The sequence below is a fragment of the Glycine max genome, chromosome 13 (genome assembly GCF_000004515.6).
Source record: "Glycine max cultivar Williams 82 chromosome 13, Glycine_max_v4.0, whole genome shotgun sequence".
NCBI lineage: Eukaryota > Viridiplantae > Streptophyta > Magnoliopsida > Fabales > Fabaceae > Glycine > Glycine max.
In genome coordinates, this window is record NC_038249.2 from 39,806,602 (window position 1) to 39,833,456 (window position 26,855).

General features: G+C 30.0%; 2 protein-coding genes across 2 annotated transcripts; both read left to right on the forward strand.

Annotated features, from left to right (window-relative positions):
• Positions 1-4,427: 4,427 nt before the first annotated feature.
• On the forward strand, positions 4,428-5,171 carry LOC102662688 (uncharacterized). The gene has a single exon (XM_006594837.3). It carries the CDS (start codon positions 4,633-4,635, stop codon positions 4,993-4,995), a length of 363 nt encoding a protein of 120 aa, XP_006594900.1. The 5' UTR covers positions 4,428-4,632; the 3' UTR covers positions 4,996-5,171.
• Positions 5,172-22,020: 16,849 nt separating this feature from the next.
• LOC100810613 (probable beta-1,3-galactosyltransferase 2) lies at positions 22,021-26,789 on the forward strand. Its single transcript, XM_003543341.5, has 11 exons — positions 22,021-22,686; positions 23,715-23,811; positions 23,948-24,021; positions 24,129-24,340; positions 24,477-24,540; positions 24,737-24,809; positions 24,969-25,089; positions 25,282-25,369; positions 25,469-25,594; positions 25,714-25,823; positions 26,231-26,789. The coding sequence occupies exons 1-11, from the start codon at positions 22,577-22,579 to the stop codon at positions 26,377-26,379; spliced, it is 1,224 nt and encodes a 407-aa protein (XP_003543389.1). The 5' UTR covers positions 22,021-22,576; the 3' UTR covers positions 26,380-26,789.
• The last annotated feature ends 66 nt before the right edge of the window (positions 26,790-26,855 follow it).

Sequence of the window (26,855 nt, forward strand, 5' to 3'; positions counted from 1 at the left end):
CAAATTGTGACCGTTTTTTATTGAGACCCCAACATGTTCCTCTGCGGGTGTCTCCACGCTCTGCAATACTCGTGTCCAATCAACACCTTTCACTCATCACCCAAATTATTACATTATTACAGTGTACACGAATTTAATTCTGAATTAGTGATGTTTCTTTATTCGGTTAGTTAATTGTTTTTTACACCTTAGTTCATTCCAATGCGAATAATAATAATCCTAGCATAATAGGAGTAGTATAGAGTATAGTATATTTTTGCTTTCCCTGTTCCCAGCAAAGTTTGGCCAAGTTGTATCCTCCAACTATTCGCATCAATGGCGAGGAAACCACACCGTTCTCTTATTATTAGCTCTCTATGGCTATCGAATCATTCCACGTGCCTTCATTATCTTTGATTTTTCATCCTCCTTCTCGTAGCTCAATGCAATTGCAAGGAACTATTCTTTTATTTTTTTTATAGTTCTTCATTATTGGTGTCGCTATTCACTTTTATCAGTTTTATGCAAAATGTAAAAGCTAAAAAAGGAATCGCGAAGAAAGTTCGCCACAAACCGTGCACCCCATTCTCCCAACGTGATAGCGCCAGGATCAGAATGGCGAGGGTTCATGGTGAGGCATGCGCCTGCGATGTACCGTAGTTGATTTTGGTTTACTTTAAAATATCCGAAAGGATTTTTCTTTCTTTTTTTTTTGGCCCATGTCTGAAAGGGTTTCAGAAATGGCGAAATAATATTCAGCCATCGAAGCAGACCGAGAATAAATACTCGATGGTAGGCCCAGCATAAACGTTGACGATTCCTAACAGGCTAACATTTAAAAAAAAAATCGAAAATAATATTTGTTTTATAAAAAGGATAGTTTTTAAATAAGGCTTCTTCTAGATATAAATAAATACCCAAAATATTTACAGGGACATGTTAATAAATGTGGGAATGATATTAGTTAAAGAACAATAAATGAATATTATTAAATATTCATAATTACTTAACAATTATGTATTGAATCATTTTTATAAAATTAATGTAATAAATATTTTCTTTTAAAAAATAATTTTTACTTTCCTGCCAAAGTATTTTGCTATTATGCAGGGACGGATCTGCTTTACACTATGCTTTTTAGAGAAGTGTGAAAAAGAATGAAAGTGTGTGAAATAAAAAAAAATGAATGAAAGAAATTTGAAAAAAGTGAAAAAAAAAAGATTATTTGATTGTGATGAAAAAAGTGTAAAATAGATGATATATTTGAATTAGAGATTTAATGATGAGTAAGAAAATAAATGGAATAGAAATTAATATTAAATAAAATATAAACTATTATAATAATAATTATATATGTTTTATTATTAATGGATAACCGATTATCAAGGTGTTATAAAAAAAAGTGTGTCGAATAGGATTTGTAATACTTGTAATATATCAATAGAGTTTGTGATTCAATTTTTTGTTCAAAAAAAATATTTATGTATGATATCCCATTAGTATCGAATAAAATAATCTTTTATGAAAAAAAATTGAGAAAAAAATTTAAGTATTAAGGTTGATTATCTCACTCTGTCACTCCCTATTGTGAGTGTGCATCAACAACAACAATAATATTGTGCCCCTTAGAATGGTGTCACCCGTTTCTTCTTTGGAACTTTTCACCGGGTAGACAATAGAATTTGCATTTTGCTTCTTGGACGTCCAAAGTCAATAAAAAGATTTCTTTCAACTTTGAAAAATATACTTTATTTTGAATCTGGATTCTCTGGAAATCGTGGTATATTCTATGGTCTTTACAGAAATATATGAAAATGGTAATCTTTAACTTGTAGTTCTGAACAAAACAATATAGGAGTGTAGCGTGCGCCATCAGTATCATTTGTCTTCTTATTATGTTGGACATGTAGATTGGTAATGTTGTTTGTGCTTTTTATAGATTGGTGTACATTTTTGTGTTGAAACTACTATACACAAGCTTTCAACACAAAAAATCATGAAACAGTAATCATGTCATTTTTTAAAAAAAATCATTGGTATGTCGGTAGTAGTAATATCAACTTACAATATTTATAAAAAAAATGTTAAGTTAATAATATCAAAAGGGATAAATTCAATAGGTTAGAGGAGAAAGATTGATAAGTCTATTTATCAGATCAAATCAATAATTAAAGATGTGAAAGGGATAGGAAGAATGGAATGACTGTAATGTTAGATTAAGAAACATGTTAGTGGTTAAAATGAAAAACAACACATTCCGAAAAAAAATGAAAAAAACAAATAAAAAATAATGTTAATTCATGTGAGTCTCACACTTTCTACACTATAATTAAAATACATTTCATTTATTTTTATCTTTTTTATTTTCATCAACTCAATCAAATACACTCTTAAGTATATATAATATACATAGACACACTCGATCAAATTCGGGTATCAATGAATATGAAAAATCAAAATCAATAACGACTTATAAAATTGAATGAAACTATTTCATTTAACCAATGACACATTTTCAATTATCCATTTCACTTGTTTTGGACTCAAGTTTTGTGAGTTTGGATGACTCAAACATCTTTACTCACCCTTATTGAAAACAAGATAAAAACAATTTATTATATTACAAGAGTTCAAATTATTGATTTACATAAAAACTAGCATGTAAGACAAATCATCCCCAATATATATAAATGCCTAAGTCCATTCACTTTCATTCAATGTTTTTAAAGTTGGTAACGTGATTGAATCAATGAAGGTTCAATAGTTCTATAGTAATTGAATCATGATTGAGTATTTTATTATTATTATATATATATATATATATATATATATATATATATATATATATATATATATATTAAATAATAAAGCAAATAAATACTGTGAAAAAATAGAATCTTAATCTTATAACTTAGTATAATTGACTAAATTATATATTTTATAAGATAAAAATTAATAATAGTTGAAAAATAATTGATACTTATGTAAAATAGATAAATGTCATTTTGTTTATCTGAAAAATATTTTAGATTAAATTAAATATTTTTTTTTTAAAAGTGTAAAAGATCGCTTGAAACCAAATTTATTCTATTGTCTTAATACCCTTTTTATCGATTTTGAATTAATTTGATTGACTCTTTACTAGTTTTGAAAATATCCAATCTTTTTGGGTGTCCATACCAACTATCAAATCGATTTTGGATTAGACTGGTTGGTTGAACGGTTAATCTAGTCCAATTTTCAAAATAATGTTTTTATTTGAATACTTTTCTCCCATGGAATGACAAACTTCACTCTCTTAACATGTATATGATATATCTTCTTATACTTTTAAATTTTAATGTCAATTTAATGGTTTAACCACGTGCCAATGGGTCTTTGGCTCTTTGTTACCAAAACAATAATCAGAATGACATAAACATAAATATATATAGTGTGACCCAATGACACTAGCAAATATTTAAGGTGTGAGACCCATTGCTTCTCAACTTATTTTTTTACTACATAAACTTTACCAAACGTTCGGGTTTAATAATTTTATAAATCATATTTACATCAATATTGATAGATATTCTTATTTTTTTTTTCCTCTTTTCTTATTGCATGTGCATTTAACACATCATTTTTACTTGTATATTAATTTTTGTTAACTGCCTATTCCTTTTAATTTTTTTATCCCTAGTTTTTTTTTTAATTCATATCTCCTTTATCCCTTTCAATTTAATTTTAACAAGTTATTAAGAGAGATTATCAATAAATAAAAAATATTTTAGAATTTATATTACGATTTATTCATGTCTAAATCATCCTTGGGTTTAGAAGACTTAGCCCAAAAACCTTTAAGTGTGTGTGTAATTTGTTTGTTCTTTAAGTTAATCATAGAGTTATATCCACCTTTGACTTTATAGGATACAACCTTGAAATTCCTAGGACAATTACCCATATCATGATCTAGTTGCTGTTTTGAGATCTCTACACATGCACACTAGGGTAGTTGCATTAAGATCGTATATAGTGGGCAAGAGTTAGTATTAGGTGGCTAAGCCATCTAGGAGTCTATCAATGTTTGAGTGAATTCCCTCATGGAGTCCACTGACTTGGTTGGTTAACGATCGGTGGAATATATAATCCCTCATTATTGAATGTACAATTACGAAAAAGCTTAAAGTTAAGTGAAGACTCAATTGATCAGCTATGGACAAGATACATGATCCTTTAGTCTTAGTTGATCAAAGACTAATTGATACATAATTTATACATTTACAAATATGTATTCATCATGAATTTTAATTATAAAATAATTAATATGGGATAAAAAGTTATACTATAATTAATATATTTAAATTTATAAATATATATATATAAAGACAAATATTAAAAAAAAAAGAGAGAGACTGATGCGACCAAGCAATGAAGTGTAGTGAAAATAAAAAAAGATAATTGGGTCGGACAGGAGGCAAAACGAAAAATCCCGCCTCCTTGGGTCTGTATTGTGGTTTTGAAAGGCTCATCCAACCCCGCTCTTTCCCTGTCTTTCCCGCCTCTCTCTTGCTCTATTTTTTCCTTAAAATCCCTAATCTTCATCCCTCTTTCTATTAGCACTTCTTCAACCCTCTCTCTCTCTATTTCATTCTTCGATTCGCACGCTTCGCCATGAACCGCAGAACCAGACCAAGCATCCCTCACCCCTTCCACAAGTACCTCAAACCCGGCGCGCTCGCCCGCATCCGCGACTCTCGCATCAGCGCCAGATCTCACCGCCTCAACTCCCTCCTCCGCCACCAGATCTCCCTCCACCGCCCTCCCTCTCCGTCGCCGCTCCCCGACTCCAACCAGCCTCAGGCCACCGCCACCGCCGCCGATACCGGCTTCCCGTTCTTCCTCGCTAGGATCTACGGCCCGCGCTGCCCGCAGCGGAAGAAGCTCATGGCCGCCAAGTCCATCCTCTTCGTTCCCGTCAATCCCGCCGCCGACTCGCCCGATCTCGTCATCGACGATCTTCTCGTCGTCAATTGAATCCTTTCTCTCTCTCAAAAAAGAGAAAAACTGTTCGATTATTCTTCTCTTGTTGGATGTACTATGTAGAGCGGTTTAGATGTGCAGGTGTAGCACTATTGTTTTTGATTCTGTGAAAAAAAAAAAAAACTTATTCAGATAGACCTGAAATTAATAAAGTGAAATTAATTTTCCTATTGCGTATTTGTTTCTTCGGTTTTAATTGTGGTTCCGTTTGCGTTACTGATTTGCCTATCGTGTTGATTTCGTTTGAATACCCGTTGAAACATGGAAATAGCTATCTTGAGGATTCAATTATGCGTGAATTTGCTTGCTTTTCTGGCATTAATATACTGTCTGTTTGATTAATGGTTTGGGAGGTAGGGTTTATTGATGTTATATTTCATTGTTTGTGCTGTGATGAGTTAATGCTAACTCTATTGCTGTTTCAATTAGGAGTTACTGTGTTTCAACGAGTGTTTATTGTTCTGTTTCAAAGGCATTATTAATGTGGTAAACCAATATGTGATTTGTGGTGTACTTATTTATGTCTCTTGTAATGCATTTGCTCTGGTGGCAAGAATGTGATTGAATGACTTTGCTTTTTTGTCTACTCATTGTTAAAGCTATACTTGGAATGTTTAGGTTAGAGACTTAGAGGTCTAATTCATCTGTTTTCTAATTTATACATTTTTTGTTGTTCTGTTTCGGTCTTTGTTAAATCCTTTCTATGCACATTGTTGTTACCCGCCGGCTGCCACATGCATTTATTTCTGCAAGCAGTTTGATTGATGAAGAAATTAACTGTTGCTGGAGATTTCTGAATGACAGCTTGATATTTGGAGCTTGTTGTGTTTGTGGGCATTTTGCCAAATTGGCAAGTAATGTTTTTGGACAAATGAATTGTTAAACTTCCTTATAGTTACTATATACATCAAGATGCTGGGTGTCATTTCACTGCTGACATCTGATACATGGTTTTACTCATCAAATGAATTTGTTCAGTTAGTTTTGCATTATGGAGGTTTTAGTTAAACATGGATGGTGCAAGGGGAGAGTCAATTGCTTATAGCCAAACTAAGCACCTCAGGACATGGTTATAGATTGAATAGACGAGTAACTTCACACAGATAATTTGTCCATTCTTTAGTTGATGTTTGTGTAACAGGTTAAACTGTCTTCCAATGCTTCTGATATGTTGCTGCAGCATATAGCTTCATAAAGATGCATGGATATCCATCCCTACATCAAGTGGTTTTCAGCATTGTAGAATATGTAGCATATGATATGTTTGTGATACTTAATTGCGATTAATTAGTATTCTGCTCTTAGAAATGTAGTAAATACTAGAAATTGGTAGATTGAAGTGATAGTATTCATGGAGAGAGATGATGGATTTGGGATAGTGGTGTAGAATATAGATAGTAAATCATGCGTTATTACCTTTTCTATTCCATATTTATTAATGTTTTAACTCCCCCCGTCCCCTCCTAAATTGCTGATGTTTAGCAAATCTAATGTTTCCGTTATTTTTCTTTCTCTGGCATCTTTATTAACAATTGTTGTACATAGTAATATGATATTAAACAAGTATTTTAATTCAAATTAAACAATGTTTTGTATACATTAAAATGTTAGTGTTTATCAGAGTAATACAATCAATCTCAGGGAAATTTATTTTTTATTATCAACCAATTATAAATCATTAATCATGTAATTTTAAGATAATTATTATAAAAGTAAATAATTTTATTATATATTATAGTTTGTAATATGTATGATAGATTTTTATTTTTATTTTAACCTTTAGAGTTTGGGCTTTTTAATCTAGCCCAACTTAGTTGTATTTTTTTAATAATTTAAGACTACTCATTAATACTAAAAGCTTTAGTATAAATATAATATAAGACATGATTTAATTTTTTAGTTGGAATTAAAAATGTTTTATATTAGACTAGTAGTCCCCTAAAAAAATTAGACTACTAGTAGTTTTTTTTTTGAAAGGATTAGATTAGTAGTTAAAAAATAGTTTTTGAGTTAAATCTATTAAATGCTATTAGAATCACTTTTCTATTTAATTTATTATTATTATAGTGATAAATTTGATAATCCAATTCAATTTGATTATATTCAGATTGATTTAGATTAAATTGTAAAGTTAAACTAAAAAAGATTCAATTCAATCCAAATTATTTAAAATTTGATTGAATCACATAAAAAAATGTTACGGGCCTGATACAAATCGACCCATGTCCACCCCCAGAGAGAAGAGTAACAGGTAGCGTACAAAAGTTATCATCTGTTTACCTATTATTATAACTTGGTTGAATGAACAAAATCAGGGAGAGTTCAAACAAAAACTTCCTCTAAAAACAAAAACACATAGCATTTTCTCCTGCACTCTCATTATTGTATCTTACACTTTTTATTTCATTTTCAAAAGTCTATTCCGGAATACAAATTTACATTTTGAACTGGACTTTTTGATACGAAATGTAATAGTGGAGTGTTGGATACAATAGCCCATTTTCTCCCGTTTTCTTACTTATGGATGTAGTAGTGGGCTATAGTGGTAAAGGCAACATGTCAACATGTGTACAACACTAATGGGCGTCAGTTGAAAAGTTTAAAATGGAGTTAATTTGCAAAAGTAATTAGTATTTTTTTTATATAATTAATAATTTAAAATATATAAATAATATTTTCAATTCTTAATAAATAATTTTAATTGTTATATAAATTCATTTTTAAATTAAAACAGTTAAGGAATTAAGAAATTAAGTATACAATAAATACTATAAAAGAATGATAATTTGAAGATAATTTTTGTCTAGTTTCGACAATTATATTAAAATATAACTCCAAAATAAAGAAAAGAAAATATCATAAATACCTAATTAAAATAGTGAGAAAAATAATAACATCACCCATTGTATATTTTAATTTATAGAATATAAATAGATATTAAATAACCAGAGTGAGTTTAACCAATAATAATAATAGATTGGTTACTGATTAAGTTTCCGAAGTTAAGTTGATTGTTTTCGCTTATGGACATGGAAAGTGAAGCAACTGAAATTGGAAGTGGAAGAACAAGATGACCAAAATTTGAAAGATGCGACAGAGACAAAGCAAATGAAGTTGAGCACACCATTATATACAATATCACATATAATATCAAAACTGAAAATTAATATTTTTTGGTGTGCAAAATTTTAGGGGAGGGGATGGTACAATACACCATATTATTTTGTTTTAACCAATACTAAAATTTTCTATTTAAAAATTTAATATTTTAAATAGATGCTTACTGTTTTATTTTACTTTAATTTGTTGTTAGCTATTGCAGACTGTTCATGAGAATTTCCTACATCGTTAGGTGGGTTCTAAGAGCCCCTATGATAGAGGAATTGTAAGCAAATTGAAAGAGGCTTTTTTTGTTTCACTACCTCCTCATAGTCATAGTTGAATTTGGAGCACAAGTTACAGTGACATAAGACCTCTTACTCATGAACTGTGAATTGATGACCAATATGTCAATTATGAATTAAAATATGTCGATTATTATGTGTTTGTCCCCCACAATGGAAAAAAGAAAAAAGTTAGATGATGATTTCTCCTTCAATGAATGAACCTTCTTGGATTAGAAAACTTTACTAGATTAGTGTTTGAAAATCACTTCATGTAGTTTGTCGGCACAGTGAGATGAGATGTGAAAGAAAATAAAAAGATTGAGTTGAGGTATAATAATTTGTCACATCTCATTGCGAAGATACCTTCCACAAACACAGATGAGTATGAGGACAGAAAAAGGATACAAAACCTTTCTTGGAATTGCTTTAATGTCAATTTTTCTGTTTTTTTTATTCGTGCATACTCTCAAATTCAATTCAATGCTTAGACTAAATCAAGCTGAGTTTATATATATATCGTTTTTAAATGTTGAATGACGTAGAGTATCGAGTATCATGGCTAGATTCATAATCTTTTTGCATCATATTAATTTACACGACTAGTACTTTAATAGTGTGTTTGGATTGAGCAATTTAGCAGAAAAATTTATTTTTTTAAGGAATTTAATAGGATTCATGATAAAATAATTTATTTGCATAAAATATTTGAAAAAAGATTTAATTTTTGATATTTTTATGAATAATTTTGATTGACTAAAACAGTGAGATTTCAAATTCTCTAAAAAAATATAGAATTTGATTTTTTTTTCCGGAGATGTTCATTTTAACTCACGTTCTTGCTCGTAACTCTTTCTCGCTCAACACTCGCAACTGCAGGTGACCAAAGTTTATACGACCGACATCGACATAAGTTATTTTTCACTAACGTTAGCCGAAGTTTTTTCGGTCAAAATTTTTTTGTATGATGTCAACCAAAATTATTTTTTGTCGATATCGGTTAGGATTTTTTTTAGATGATGTTGATTAGGGTTATTTTCTCACTGACGTCAATCATGGAAATTTTTTGCTAACGTCGGCTAAGGATTTTTTTGGTTGTTGTCATCCAGGTTTTTTAGTTGATGTGACCAATGATTTTTTTGGTCGACATTGACTAGATTTTTTCTACTAACATTGGTCATGACTAACTTTTGAGTAGACACCTGCTAGGAATTTTCAGCCGACGTCAACTAATTTTTTCAGCCAACATCAGCCAAAGATATTTTTTAGCCAATATCGGCTATGGTTATTTTTCAGCCGATGTTAGCTAGGGTGTTTTAGTTGATGTCAACTAGATTTTCTTAACCGACGTCGGTTAAGATTTTTTTTGCTGACATCGACTAGGATTTTCTGGCTTACATCAGCCATCACTATTTCTTAACCACATTAGCTAGGTTTTTTTGTTGATGTTGGCTAGAGTTTTTTCTGTTAACACCATCTAGGTATTTTTGACCAATATCGAGCATGATTATTTTTAGTCGACATCAACTAGATTCTTATAGTCGAAATCCACTAGGTTCTTACCGTCGACATCCACTAGAGTTTTTTCGGTTGACATCGGTCAGGACTATTTTTTATTCAACATCAGCCAAGGCTATATTATAGCCAATGTTGGGTAGGCTTTTTTATCCAACATTAGCTCGGGCTATTTTTTAGCCAACTTTGACTAGGAATTTTTTGGCCAACATTGACCAATGATGTTTTTCGGTCGACATCAGGTAGGTTCTATTGGTCGGCATCGACCAAGCTATTTTTTAGCTGATATTGGATAGATTTTTTTGTCAACGCCTGCTAGAATTTTTTAGGCCAACGTTGACTAAAAATAACCTTAGTCAGTGTCGTTCGAAAAGACCTTAACCGGTGTCGGCCAAAGAAAATGATAAAAAACTTAGCCAACATCAGCTGAAAAATAGACTCAGCCAACGTTAGTTGAAAAATAGACCCGGCTGACGTCAACTAACAAATATTCTCAGCATACTTTGAAAAAAAAAACCCTATTTGATGTCGACTAAAAAATAGCCTTGGTTGATATCGATTTAAAAACATCACTGGTTATGATGAGACAAAACAATCATAGTTAAAATTATCAATATTTTGTATTTTTAAATTATTAAGAATTGAAAAATATTTTTAATTAATATTTCAAAATTAGATTATGTTTTTTTTTATAAAGTTTAATATTAAAATTTTATCTATTTAAAATATAAAATTGAAATTTTACATAAAAAGGAAATTGAATTGTCCTATCCAAACAAAGAATTTAAAATTAAAAAAAATTAAATTAATTTATCCAAATAAAACATTTAAAAAATAAAGGAAATTAAAATCAAAATAATTCAAATTTATTAAAATTTTGAAATTTCTGATCCAAACAGAAAGTAAATGTAACTGATAAGCCATAGATGCACTACAATATGTAATGTAAACGATACAAACTAAAATTATGATTCTTTACTTCTTTCAATTTTTCTTTAAATTATATTTGTCCGGTCTATGGTGTATCTGATGCTTAAGTAATATCCGTTTATTGCATATTTGCAATGCTCAAACCAATGTACTTAGTTTATATTAACTAAATAGTGAAATTGTAAGAAAAAGGAGTGCACTAAATATATAATATATTTGTGTGTATGCAAATGTTTAAATAATTCTAAGAGATTGGTAGAGTGGACTGAAACAAAGTTCTGCATCTAATATGATGGTACCACTCCATCTCTTAAATTTTTCTGTACCAAAAAAAATGATTAAATAATTTTTCATCAATTAAAATAGTTTGAATATAAGCCTAGGCGAATTTGTATGTGGAAATGAATGAATGTCTGATTATTGCTCCATACCTATTCCCATGACTTTTACAAACACGTAATAGACACAAACACAATCATATAATTTTATAATTATATATTTATTATATTTTATATCTAGGATTTGAAATGTCTCTGGATATATTTTTAAATGAGTAAGAAGTTTCATTTTCAACCAATATTCTTTCGTTTATTTATTATTTCTTTTTTCAAAATTAATTTTAGTATTAATTTTTTTTGTTTCACCAGTTTCTAAAGAAAAAAAAATTACATGTAGCAAGAAAAAATACATTAATAAAAATATTTCATTTAATTAAATTGTGAATAATAAATTGAAATGAGTATATAAATATCTATTGAATATTTTTTTATCCATAGGAATTAAACACAGATATTTGACACTCACACAGATTCTCTTGTTAATATCTATTGAGTATGATCTTTATTGTTCTTGCCCAAGTAATTATGGATTTTTTTTCTTAAACAGAAATATAACTTCAAATATTACCAACCTACTGGTAGTCTTTGTACAAAAAAATAACAGCAACAACAACCTACTCAGACCTTAATTCATCATAGATATTTCATATTTTCAACACATGTGACCAACACTAATTAGTTGGTATGACAACCACTAAGGACTGCCATACATAAAAAAGAAAAGAAAGACACGAAAAAAAAGAGAGAGAAAAAACATCCTTCTTTCCCATTGACACATAATATGCTAAAAATGATTCGTTGCAACAGGTGAAGGTCCATATATTGAAAAATGCCCTACACATTCATGGTAGTGACAGATAATGACCTTGCGTTTTATTCATTTCTTCATTATTCTCACTTCAATTTAACTTTGCCAATGTCCTTACAATACTGCCCCTAGTTATAATATAAGAATGAATGCACTATGGCCCTATCAATGTGGTAGGGATGGAGATTTTGAAGAATGACCCCGTTTCTGCGGCACCAAGTGAGTACATGTACATGCATGGTGCAATGGGAGAAGACGTTGACCACTTGAAAATTAAGGGTGTTCAATATTTATGTCATTTTTGAATAATACAAAAAGGTATATATTTATTATAATTTTTAAATAATTATATAAAATAAAAAATTATTTTGTATAAAACATAAATTAAAAGACTAATGATAACCCTGATTTATTTATCTTAATCAAATACTTTAATATACCCGAAAATCAATGGTGTCTTCCTATCTCTAGTTCAGGGATAAATATGAAATATTTCTTGAAAATCATATTCTTAGACAAGAATTTAATTTCTGTTGATTTTTTTCATCATATCAACAATGGGAGAATAAATAAAGGAATAAGATATAGTGCTGTAATATAAGGATTTCCTTTTTGTCAATACTTTGGGTGGCTTTGGTTTGTTGAACTATAATCTTATTTATTATGCGATGCCTAAGCCATAAAGTAAGAACCATCCAGATGTTTAGACTTTAGACTTGGGATGTGTTTGGCCCATGAATGTGAACATGTTAAAGCAATGCAACCTAGTTATCTTTATTTCTTAAATTATAAATTAATTAACATATCTGAAAAAAGTTTTGGCTGTTGAGTAATTTTAATTAGTGGGTCCTAGAACCCCCTTCAGTACTCTTTCATATTTGTTTATGGTAGAATATTATAAGATAGAATCATGGTTCAGGGAAAAGTTCCTCTTAGCACAGAAATGACACAATCTATGATAAAAAGAAGCGCAATTTGATTCGAGCAACGTGTACAATCATGCTTTGATCATAAGCCCCATTTTTTGCTAAAAAAAAGTATCATTAGTTATTACTAAAGAGTAGAAGAATGGTCGCCCTAAAGTAGCTAATAGGAAAGAAAATATCTTTAAAATCCTTTGATTAATATTAAACGTTTGAGAACCTTAAGTATGTAATTAGGAGTTTGATTTTTAACTTGTGCATATAAAAAATATTTATTAAAAGATATTAATTTCTTAAATAAATCTTAATATCTTAGAGTTTAGTGTTTAGCTTTTGCCATTTGATGAATATCCTAATTCAAAAAAAAAAAAAAATATTGGGAACCTTTATGATTCTAACACTTGTGATATATTTAATTCCCTTTGAGGGGGTACATAAACATAACCTCTCTGACTCACTTATGGAGAAAGAAAGGAAAAATGATTTAGCTATTGAGATTGTGTGAGGCAAAGACGAAAGTATTGTTATTGTAACAAACAGAAGCATGAGCACGAAGGCAACAGAAACCTACAATTAGTATTGCCTCGTGCAATGGCAGCTTTGGATTGCTTGAGAAGAGAATGAAGTGGTACTAGTAGAATTTGAATTAGTCGTATCGTACTATAAAAGTGACAGAAGAATCATGTTACAAGCAATTAAGTACGTAAGGTATCTCTAGAACTAGATCTCTCTGACTATGTCCACACTTTCATCTCCATCCCCCGTGGACAAATTAATTTAATTTAATTTACTGTTCTCTAGTCTAGTGGATTGAATTGAAATCATCACGTTCGACACTTCTCTTTCTTATGTTTTTCATTGATTGCACACAGGTAGATCGTAGATGCCAATTGCGTCACTTTCAAGCAGTTTCAACTTAAGGGAAAATTAGTTTTCCAAATCTCGCTCATAAGATAAGATGAACCATAAATTTCAACAATAGGTGGACTTTTGAAAAAGTTTTTATAGATTCAAATTATACTTATGGCTATCAGTTATTTTTAAGATTTTTTTTTTAAATAAGTTATTCCTAACTCACAGGAAGCATCGCAAAAAATATATTTAATTTGATGTTAAATTAAACCTCTAAAAATAAGAACTTTTTTTCAGATAATAGTAACAATATAAAAATTTAAACTTACAAAGTTTTTTCAGTTGATAAAAATTAAATTCATTCATTTCTTATAAAGACGTAATTTTGAGTATCATTATTAATCTATTTTTATAAATATTTTTTAAATCTTAAAGCATGTCTTATTCTAATGAGTTTGAAGATTTAACTGACTTAAATTTGAATGTATTAAAAAAATTTACATTCAAACTTTGAAAACTCCTTAACTTGTCCTCTCGTCCTTACTAATAATGACAAGTAAGACATGAGTGGTCCCACTCTGTTAAGTGTTAATTGTTCTAACTGTAAGTATAAAGTCTATCATGCAGGAAAGGGACGTGATTTGTTATTTATGGGACGCCAACTGCAAAGGTGTGATCCAATTTTAGGATTTCTATCTTTACACAAGTTGTCTAGTTCAATTCTTTTTTAAGTGTCAGTGTTTTAGGAAAAAATATTTTTTTCTCCTGTCATTATTTTTTTTAAATTAAAATAATATTAACTATTATTTTTTCAATTAAATCTCTCATCATTATCTATTTTTTAATTATCTTACACATTTATCATTAAAATAACTGAAGAACAAACAAATGATATATATCAATATAAATATAACGATGTATCATGCAAAGTATTGTTCATAAAAATATTATTAGCAACTACACAATTATTTTAAAATATATAAGACACCAGATTAGGATAAAGTTATCTAGAATATAACTCGAATCCATTGTCAAAACACACTGAGTCTAAACTATAAAACTAGAACTTGTTAAAATTAACCTCAGGCAAAATCAAGTTAATTAATGAAACAAGATAAGACATGAATATTTTCTATTAGTTCAAAAAGAAACAAAGATAAGTCATTCACACAAAAGTACTAGTATTAATTATCGCGTTTTTCTTAGGAAAATTATCATGTTAACCTTGGATACAAGTCTAAGAATACCTAACCACTACAAAAGCTTATTAAATGATGAATTATTTTAATTATTTGAATAAAGTGAAGAATATATTAACACTTTCTAGATCAATATAACAGTTTCGGATGGTGTGATATTTGCACACACTTTTTTTTTTGTCTCAATAAGCTTAATTGCATTATTTAAATTAATAGTAAACAAAAAAATAAATTTATCATTTTATACATAATATGAACTTGATTAAATTAAAAAAATTTAGCCATACTTTTTTTAAATGATTAAATTTTATATTAACAATTTGTGATGCTACTATTTTTCATTTTTTTTCTTGTCGTGTCATGCGAGACAAATGCCTTCAAGTTTACACAAGTGAGTAATTTTAAAAAATAAATTTACTATCAAATTATAAGTCAGTATTTTATCCAATTCATGCTTTTAAAATTTACATCAGTTCGACATATTGTTTTTATTCTATCGAGATGTCTTAAAATTAAGGGAAATCAAAATGTCAACTGTTTGACTTATCTACTATCTATTTTTGTTTATTTTTTAGCAAGCCTCTGTTTGGTCTTTGTTGTTTTTTTTTTGAAAAGTCAATTCTCAAGTATTGAAATCTAAATTGTTTCATTTTATTATTTACCGGCATTAAATTGATTCATTTGAATGACCAAAAAAATCTTTCATTTGGCGATTATTAATATAATATCATCAGACATCAAATTTTGAAAATTTAATGATTTTCCAAAAAATTACACAAAATACGTTTAAAAGCAAATTTAAAGGTAGTGGATGTGTGATACTCAAGATTCACTTCATGTCATGTTAACTTTAACAAGATATTTTTTTTTTCTGTAGAATCATCATTAGGCACTTAGCCAGACTTATTATTGAAATTATTGACTTTTGCTAATTCCTCAGCTAATGTTATTTTTTCTTGAAAAAAAAAATTGACTTCACGAGGGTGGAGACCCACAAAAATAATAGATTTTTCTTCACCACTAAGTTGTGAGCCATGACAAGCTGGAATGTTATGTGTAGCATATGCAGCTGAAATTATAAGGCAGTTAACTTTTATAATCTTTCTATCTAAATGTTCCCCACATCCCTGCCCCTATAATACACAACATGTGAAACAAGTATCCAAACTAGTTTGAACCACATCACATGCATGGAGTTCCTCATTACCCTACTCTGTCTTGTTAACGTGCTTTCATGCTTTGCACCACATGCATCACTGCACATAAACTTCGTATTGGCCCCTTCATGTAATCATTAGTTACTTAAATTTAACAAATAACAACATGCACATAACGGAGCACATTAACTCCCATCATATGGCGCGCCTGAGATAATAATCGAGCTTAAAAAAGGATGTTTTCTATATTATATATATAGTTTTGTCCAATATCTTAATTAGTGTTTGACCGCAAAATTAATTTTGATAAACCCTTGATCTGTTTTATTCTAAATTGCATGTGATCACATACTTTGAGAAGAGATAATGAACATGTTTAGTGAATGAAGGACACCTTATTTAATTAGTTTGGATATCACTTTATGCAAAACAGGGGGATTGGTGAAGGGGAGTAAACTCCAGAACTATGGCAGATTTTATGGTTTTCACTTTTCAGCTTTTTGTTCGATTTGATTTGTACCCCATTGAGGCTGTGTTAAATTTATTTTAGATCTCATTAAAGTTAGGTCATGGTAATTAAATTGGTTCTCTTCTCATTAAATTGGTTTTCAGTTTGTTGCCTTTGTATTGTAAAATGTACTATTAAACAATATTATTAGTTTTTTCTTGTTTGTCTAGGAATTAAAATATCTCTATATTCTATTATGAATGAATTTTTTACTTGCGAAAAATAGTTTGATATACTTTGGTAAGCAAGCAAAATATGGACGTTCCAATAGATCCTGGAGTGCGGAAACAAGTTCAGATCTGTTTGTTTTATATATTCTGCAATCAGCAACTGCATGGTTAAAAGAAACACACACACACATCTTGGGATTAAATACAATTACATGATTTAGATATTGAAATTTTCAAATTAAGCAAAATTTCTCCCTTCAACAAAACATCGTTTGGGATTAAATACAAACAGGTTTTCAATGCTTGATGGAGATTGGAAATATGATGATAAAGGACAATTCTATGAGCATATTTTGGATGATATTCTTAGTAAAGATTTCTTTAGCTTTTGAGTTTTGAGTGCTGACAGTAAGGTAGGATTTAACACCCTCCTCAGTGTCATGTGTTCTGGGATATTATTAGTGGGCCGAACAAATACAGCCTTATTTTTTTATTAACAGTGAAAAAAAGGAAAGATCTTCTTGTCCACAGAAATAGAAAAGCAAATTAAAATACAAGTAATTGAACGGGTGCTTTCACTTTTATTTTATAAAATTAAAAAAGCTACAAGTGAAATTATATATGTGAGCACTGTACTATCAAATCAAATAATCTTATTATAAATAGTTTACTTACGTACTGGTGTGACCGGGTAATATCCATTTACTTGGAAATATTTTAAAAAAAATCTTTTATCTCGTCCTATCATGTACCTCAATAACAAAGATGTGGTTGGGAATCTTAATTGTGTAATATTCAAGCATCGTATAATTGAAAACTTAAAGATGTTTAATGAAAAATAAACAAATCTTATGACGTCTCATAATAAAAAAATTAAAGAACCATTTGATTCCACCCTGATTGTGAACACTAAAGAAAGAAAGCACTGAACACTACAACGTTTAACGTAGTAAGCTCTTCATATAGTCCATTCCAACCAATGAACATGGTTGGATCAGAACTATAATTAATCTAATCTAATCTTGGTACATTCATAAACTCCAACGTTAACATATTTGGAAGCAAAATGTCCCATAAGCTAAGGTATGCTTTCGAAGGCAAATAATTATCCCAATACTTTAGGAGTCATCCAAGTACGTACCTTTTTGCGTAGACGGAATGACGAAAATGACCTCGACGCACAAAGCGAAGATGTGTTCCGTATGTCAAGGGATGTCTCCTTTTCATTGGTTGAGGAAACGTCAGATTCCGTGAGATTTCACCGAATCATGACACGTGTCAGTGATCCTCGTGATGTTGGTCACTTGATTCCGCTTTTACAGTACCCACGTGAGTCGGAAACGCAATACGTCACGTGACTAATGTCGAGGTTAAGGGTCCCATCCAACAGGAGTGCGCCACGTTGCGTGCTACTAAATCTACGTCACGTGTCCATTGTCTTTAACCGAGTGCTACTCAATATAATGATTTGTTTAGAATATTAAAAAGGTTTTCTTATTACTGTATTATTTTTTGGGTAGAATTCCTTATTATGTGTTTATAAACAAATGATAAAATTACAAAAAATTTAAAAATTACTATAATTTTTTTATTAACATATACAAATTATTTAATATTTATTTTTTGAAATGTTTTTTCATAGTTAATAAGATATTTAATATTTCCATACTATATCACACAGAATAATAAAAAGTCCATTAAAAAAAAAACCTCGTTAACTTTAGGGCGGGACAATTTTTCCACAAATTCCGAAAAGCCTGGGGAGTCAGGAATCAGAAAATCTGATCGTAGTATAGGCTATAGAAAATTTTCTGTTTAAAAACATGAAAAAATGAACTGTATTTTTTTAATATTTTTTGTTTTTTAATTTCTTAATCAGTATCATAAAAATACTGTTTAGCATTTTTTCTTAAAATTAAGACAAAAGTAGTATTTAACATTCTTTACCTTTTATATAAATATTAAAAAATCATAAAAATTGAAAATAATAAAAGTTGTCCCAAAACATTGTGGAAAAAGAAAAAAGAAAAACACTACTATTCTATTTTCCTTGATAAATTATATATGTATGGAATGACACTCGCTCGCGGAATGATCGTTTTCTCTATTTATTATGTTAAAGTACATTAGTTTTCTTAATTCTTCAATCATCAAGGCTTTGTGAAGTTTCTATCATTATAAAATAATAAAACAATAAATTATATAAAAATTCAAAATAAAAAGAATAATATTTAATAATTTTTAATATCTTTTAAAAGATTACAATTATAAAAAATAATTAGTATAATAAATGTTTAAGAAAAAAATAATACTAAAATTGATACATTAAATCATATTACAAAAAAATTAAAAACACACTCCTTTGTCATTTCTAATTTGAGTACATGTATATTAATTATTAAAGAAAAGACTATATAATGAGTATTAGTTTCTTTTTTGTTTGACAAAATGTACTTATGGAGACTTCTAGTTTTTAGTCCTTGCAAGAATTTTAGATAATAATAAGAAAAATTGCCATTTCAAATCATGCATTTCTATTTTTGGCATGAAAATTAAGTTTTTCAGATTTAGTTTGTCTAAAGTTAATTTCTCATTTTAGAGAAAAAAAATGAAATATCTAATCATGAAAACAAGCATATAACACACAACTGTAAATATGGCTTTATATACATAAATAGTTCAGTAAAAAAACATAAATAGTTTAAAAAAACTTAGTGCATGGAACTTCTTTTATTTAAAATAGAACAGTAGTGTTTTTCTTTAATACTTCGACGCACAGTAGAACTTCTTTTATTTAAAAAAACTCAGTGCATGGAACTTCTTTTATTTAAAAAAACACATAAATAATTAATAAAAAAAAATGCTAAACAGTACTAACCAAAAAACTATTTTTAATACTTCTAATCAAACTGAGATTTTGAAACAAAATCAATTTACCTAGTAATAACCAAGTAATTTTATTTTATATATAAAATACTATAATCAAAATCAATTTTTAGTGTTCCTATCATATGAAACTAATCATACTCTAAAACTATATTGAACAGTTCAGATTTAATTTGAAAACGAAATATTCGTCCTACTAGTACTTCATAAGCAAACTATAAGTAACTCTATCTCAAACAGGGATGTTTTATTTTGTTTTTCCCTAAAAAGAAATCTCTCTCATAATAAGGACAAAGTAAAGTATCGGAGATGAAAGATGAAATTCTTATACCTTGGTTCGTTAAGCTTAGAAATAGTACGTACTTTCGCTAATCCTGACTCATTAAGACCTGATGACCGAAAAACAAAAGAATGTATAGGTTGATGTACTATATACCTATATGTGTGAGTATGATTAGCCTAATGTTTAGCGGTACAATTAGTTAACTTATAAGCAAGCTTGGCTTGGTTAATGTGCAAGATTAATAACTATCCTAGATAAGATTCGTAATGTTTAGAATATTAAAAAAAGATTCGTTCATGTTTCCGGGCAATTAATGAGGTTCAGAGACGAGAAACACTGAGGCCTCAAAGCCAACTCTGTTCCCATGCATGCATTTGCTTGTCTTGTCTGACAGTGATTCCATTTCCATTCCTGTGAATTTGAAATTAAACATTAATGAAATCGTGGGGGAAAAAAGAATCACTTCGTAATTCGTATTATCCATTTTTTTTTACTGAATATTACTACTACTACTAGTGTCATTTTTTTTGTATATATTTTCAATTTTTAATTACCGCTTTTAGTACTGCGGAAAAATAAATCACGCCCACATGAAGAAGTCATGCAAATTGTGGGAACCTTTCTAACTGGGTCACTGTCCATTATCTCTTTGCTCTTTATTCTTTAAGCATATCAACTTTTTATCTCAAAAAATCGAAAAAGGAAACAAAATTCACGGATAATATGCACATGTCCTTGTCAAGGATACCAAGCCACGTTATGTTTATTACTCAAAGCAAAACGGGAAAAAAATTAAAGAACGAAACCTTTTTCAAGTGTTTGGCAAGGTTGCATAACAACTTGTCGCAATATATTCCTGCATTTGAATAGTTAGCAATATACAATAACTCATTAACATAGGTGTAATTATAAAGGTCAATGGTTTCTTTAGTACCAAATTGCAGTAAACTTAAAATTACATTTGGCCTCGCATCAAGTTCTAGCTAGTAGCAATTAGTGAATGATATTTTAGACACCATCAATTGCATGGAAGAACATAAACGCGTGTCAAGGGATGGTTTCCAAGGCACATATTCTGCAGAAAAAGTGCCAGCGAAGAGAGTGGAGAATCATGCTGAAATTTAATTATTTTGGAAAAAATATTTTTTATATTTTAGAAATATATGTTATAAAAGTAATTCTTTTTTAAAACATTTTAATTTTTGTATGCTATTTTTTCATATAATTTTATTATGTGAATTTTGTGTGCGTGCGTGTATATATATATATATATATATATATATATATATATATATATATATATATATATATATATATATATATCATAAATATAGAGAAAATCTCATATATTAATTATTTAATAACAAAGGATAAAAACATTTTTTTGTACATGTAAAATTATTGTAATATAAAACTTAGAAAACGTTTGGTATAAAAAACTAATTTTATTTTTTATCTTGTTTTTACAAATAAAAAAAATCATATTTTTTTACAGACAAAAAAAATATCAAATAAAAAATTCTTTTCAAGATAAAAAGTACTAATTTTTATGGTGAATTTGGATTCTCACGCGTTAACAAAGAACACAATAAGATTATGTTACAAAAGAAAAACAAAATATAATGTAGAGTTTAATTTCATACATTATCAAAATAAAATAAAAATAGTATAATATAAAAAATATTATCGGTATAAAATAATTATTATAAAAATTAATAAACTTACTTGATAGTTGTGATCCAATAACATTGCAAATTTATTTTACATTATCAATACATAATATATCTATTTATAATAATTATAAAATTGGTTAAAATTTAATAATGATATTTTAATAATGTAAAATTATTTTATGTTATTATCTAATCATATATTTATTTTGTTATGATTTTTAAGATAATTTTATAAAACTGAATAAATTTATGGTGTATAATAGTTTGTAACTACAGTAATATATTTTTAATACATAATATTTCTCTCAGAATGTTATTATTTGAATAAGATGTGTGGATTTAATTTCGTGTGTTTCTTTTTATATATAACATGACATAACAGTGGTATTGTCTTAAAGCATCTTGGTCCATTTAAGGGTGTGGATGGAGATGGACATGTGATGGCTGTGGCAAGAAACAGTTACTGAAGTATCATTAAATTAAGGATGGCCCCGACAGGGACCGTTTGGTAATATGCTATTATAAAACTGGGCGGTTAGGAAGTCAGTCTTCTCACTTGTGTTGTTCAACGTCCCTTACCTGCAAAGACTCACACACTCACACATACCAAACCAGAGAGAGAGAGTGAAAACAAAATTACACAATTACACAAAGCAAAGCATAGCATACCGTGGCAGAGGATAAAGAAAGGAACAAACAAAGTAGAATAAGCGCAAAAAGAAAAACAGACCACCTCTCTGTTCTGATTCCTCTTCTTTCTCTCTCTGTTCTCTGCCCGCCCCATATCTTCTCCTTCTTTCCCAAGTTGCCCAATTTCAGTTTTCTTCCTTTCCTCCACCATTCGTCGCCTCTTCTCCAGTTTCTTCAATTTGGCTCATAGTTTTGAACATGGTATTTGCCTTTTGAGTGCAAACTTGGAAGATTGGTTTGAAAAATATATATAAAAATCAATGACTTGGAAAAGCAGGGGAGACCTGCTTCCTAAAAGTGTCATGTCTCAGAAATGGATGATTTTTCTCTGTATTGGATGCTTCTGTGCTGGGATGTTTTTCACCAACAGGTACATCAATTCTCTGTTTTTTTCCCTGTCTTCTAATTTTGATTCATAGTTACTTCAGAGCTTTTCTAGATTCTGTTTGATCCTGTTCATGTTATATTTCCTATTTTCAGATCTTTCTAATACATAAACAAATTCAGTTGGTTTTCAAGTGTTTAGTATTGAGTTCCGGAGTTTATATATATGAATCTCCACAATTTTCATGAATTCAGTTTTTTTGAGTCAACTCTATTTTTTATCATCACCAGTCTTATGTTAAAGCTTAAAGAAGACGTGGAATGGATCTGAATTTGATTGGTATGAATGAATGATCCTAAGACTTTTAATTTTCCGCTTGAAGTTTCCGTTTCTTCTTTATATGATTGACTCCTAAATTCTAATGACTTGTCATTTGTCAATTCCGCTCTTAAAACACTCTGCCACAGCTCAATCTCTGTCAATTTTTGTTAACACTACAAGTCCTGGTTCATTTTTCATCATTGATGTTCGCATCTATTAGAAAATTTTATTTGAATAATGTTTTTTGAGGTTGAAAAAAAAATACTGTTTTATCTTAGTTACTGTGCACATCATAATACCGTGTCATATCATTCTCACTAATCAATGGTGAAGAAGACCTCTGACATGTAATAATTGATTGGCACTCTTAGTCTTTCCCTCGGTAGTTGCAACTGAAGCACTTATTTTTATATTTACGAGTTGTTGAAACGTTGAATGATGATGGATCTTTTATTTTGGGATCTGCCTTGTTGTTAAACAGTGATGGTCCAACGTATTCGGGGGTGCTTTAGTTTTTTTTTATTGCATCTTTTTTTTTTTGTCCTTGCTCATCATATTAAACACATGATGGATCCATGAAAGTGAGGTAACTAAACAAGTGTAATTCAACGTTCATAGTTTCTCTAACAACTTGACATATTTATTTGTTCTCAGATTCTGATTTGACTATCGTGTAGCATGTTTATGTACCTACAGTGGTACTTTGTTACACAGTTATTGTGGTCCTTATGAGAAATTTGAATGTGTAACAGGATGTGGACTATTCCTGAACCTAAAGGACTTGCACGGACAACAGCTATGGAGGCTGAAAAATTGAATGTAGTTTCAGAGGGTTGCAATTCAAGAATTGTAAGCATTGTTACATTTTTTTCTTTCTTTCTAAAATTACGTGGTAGTTATCAAAGACAGTATAATTTGAATTTAATGTTTCGTGCATGATGTAAACCATATGAAATTCCTATGTTTGTGTGCTGGTTTCCCTTAGTTGCTAGAGAAGGAAGTGAAGGGTGAAGCTAAAGGCATCTATAGTGAGGTTTTCAAGACACAAAATGCCATACAGTAAGTTATACTTATAAATTATAATACCATTGTTTGAAATGTTATTTTGTTTTTTTTTGTTTTTTGTTATTTTTCATGCTAAACATGTGTAACTGCATGGAATGTAGAACCCTGGACAAAACTATTTCAAACTTGGAGATGGAATTAGCTGCGGCAAAGGCAGCTCAGGAGTCTATTCGAGGCGGTGCTCCGGTACCGGAAGATATCAAGATGAGTGAATCATCTGGTAGGAGAAGATACCTAATGGTCGTGGGAATTAACACTGCTTTCAGCAGCAGAAAAAGAAGAGACTCAGTTCGAGAGACATGGATGCCACAAGGTTCATAATTTCATGATTTTTCATCCTTGCTTCCTAGTTATTTTCTGCTATACTTTTTTTTATATGTATATTTTTTCTGTCTACTTTATTGGCCGTAGTTTCTTGTAATGTATTCTTGTGATAACATGGTACATAGGTGAGAAAAGAAAGAAATTAGAGGAAGAGAAGGGCATTATCATCCGATTTGTAATTGGTCATAGGTAAGCTTTCTCAGCTCTCTTTCCACGACTTTATTGCATAAATGCCAACTCTCTTGCCATCATTTAATTGTTTTTATGTATCCAAGAAGTATAATATACTATTTAATTCAGATACTATTGTTTGTGGTTTATCTGATAGTCATATTTATATTGAATGAATTGTAAATTGAACATTTTGCTTTCTTTCTTTCACCAGTGCCACATCAGGGGGTATCCTAGACAGGGCTATTGAAGCAGAAGATAGAAAGCATGGAGATTTCCTAAGATTGGTAATGATCCTCTTTGTCTTATTGCCGTTTCTGCCCCTATGTCCCTTCTCTCATGTTGTCACTACTTGAATAATCACCTGTCAAGATTGGATGATCACATTTATTTATAGTGGAAAAAAAACGCAACTGGTTTCAAATCTTAGTGCTTTGATTCTGCAGGATCATGTTGAGGGATATCTTGAATTGTCAGCAAAGACAAAGACATACTTTGCCACTGCTGTTAACTTATGGGATGCTGACTTCTATATTAAAGTCGACGACGATGTTCATGTAAATATAGGTATTTAAAGTTTCTCAATCTCAATAATCTAATCTTTAATGAGGAGTTTGCAATTGAAATTGTTGTATTCTTTTAACTTGTTCCACATGCTAACCATCATCCATGGCTTCATGTTCCATACATACTAAGTATGCATCATGTAATTTCTATCGAAATATTTTTCTTAGCATGTCCTATTCAATCCTTTTTCAGCGACACTGGGACAAACTCTAGTGAGACACCGATCAAAACCGCGTGTGTACATTGGATGCATGAAATCTGGGCCTGTTCTTTCTCAAAAGTGAGAATAATTTTCTTTTATCCTTGTGCTATTTCATGAAAGGGTCAAAAATATGTAATGCTTTCACTTCTAGCTTCTTACTTGGCCACTTTCTTGCAGAGGGGTAAGGTACCATGAACCAGAATACTGGAAATTTGGAGAGGCTGGAAACAAGTACTTCCGCCACGCCACTGGACAGTTGTATGCCATTTCAAAAGATCTGGCTACATATATTTCAAATAACAAGTGAGTGCTTCATCTCACTTGTGGGGAAAAAAACAATTAAAATCAAATTTATGGACTAAAATGGTGGTAGAAATGTTGTGATCCACATGATTGCTTATTTGTGTATTTCTTTGTCTCAGGCACGTTCTCCACAAGTATGCCAATGAGGATGTCTCACTAGGTTCTTGGTTTATTGGACTTGATGTGAATCACATAGATGATCGAAGACTCTGCTGTGGTACACCACCAGGTGAAATTTTTTCTTGTATTTATAGATGCTATTGACTTATGTAGGTAAATCATTTATATTAGGTTAAACTAATCACTTAGTTCCTAAAATTGGCATTATTTTAAATTTTAGTTTCTGTAGTATGTACTAAAAAACTTTAATTAATCTTTACATATTTTTTCGTAGGGGTTTATTACACTGTTAGAAAGGTTTCTCTAGTATTAGCACCAAGAAACCAAAACTAAACTTTTATCTATTTGTGGAGACTAAAACTATTTTTCATATAAAGAATGAACGTTAAATGAAAACAAGTATAGGGATGAAGTGAATAGTTTAGCTTTTATATTATCACATCATTATTTATTTGGTTTGTTTGTTTATTAGCAATGGTCAACATTTTGAAATTCTTGAGTTGGTCATGCTTGCAGATTGTGAATGGAAAGCACAAGCAGGCAACGTTTGTGTTGCTTCATTTGATTGGACGTGCAGTGGAATTTGCAGGTCTGCTGAAAGGATCAAAGAGGTTCACAAGAGATGTGGGGAAGGTGAGAAAGCCTTGTGGAATGCCTCTTTCTAAGTGGCATGGCAGCTAGGAGGACTTCTTCCTAACTCAGGAGGAAATAACCACAGCAATGAAACTAGGCTGCAAGAATTTTCTTTTTCCTTTTCTTTTTGCATAGTTTTGGTAAAGTATAGAGAATTTTCATTTTACACGAGAGGAGAAGGAAAGAGGGGAGGGGAGGAAAAAAAAAAAGAAACAAAGAGAAAAAAGGACTTTCCCCATGGCTCTTCTGCATTTTAATAAAGGAGATTGACCATGGTAGCTGCCAGAATAGTAGGAAGCATGGGATAGTCCCACCCCACCAATTCTTTGATGCTTGAAGGGGCACTCTATGTGTTAATAGTTCCATATACCTATCAAGCTCCTAATAAATGTAGATATAGACTTTTTTTTATACAATGTAGACATAGACTTGGTTGGTTGTTGCTTCTTTTCCTTTCATTTACATCCGAGCTTTCCATTTGGCTAAGCTGAGATTCCTAGTCATATTA

Bases quoted from the DNA above. Each gene is read 5' to 3' on its own strand.
- LOC102662688 (XM_006594837.3), top strand. From the start codon at position 4,633: ATGAACCGCAGAACCAGACCAAGCATCCCTCACCCCTTCCACAAGTAC.
- LOC100810613 (XM_003543341.5), top strand. From the start codon at position 22,577: ATGACTTGGAAAAGCAGGGGAGACCTGCTTCCTAAAAGTGTCATGTCT. The intron at 24,541-24,736 runs GTAAGCTTTCTC...TTCTTTCACCAG, and splicing joins CGATTTGTAATTGGTCATAG to TGCCACATCAGGGGGTATCC. The intron at 25,370-25,468 runs GTGAGAATAATT...ACTTTCTTGCAG, and splicing joins GGGCCTGTTCTTTCTCAAAA to AGGGGTAAGGTACCATGAAC.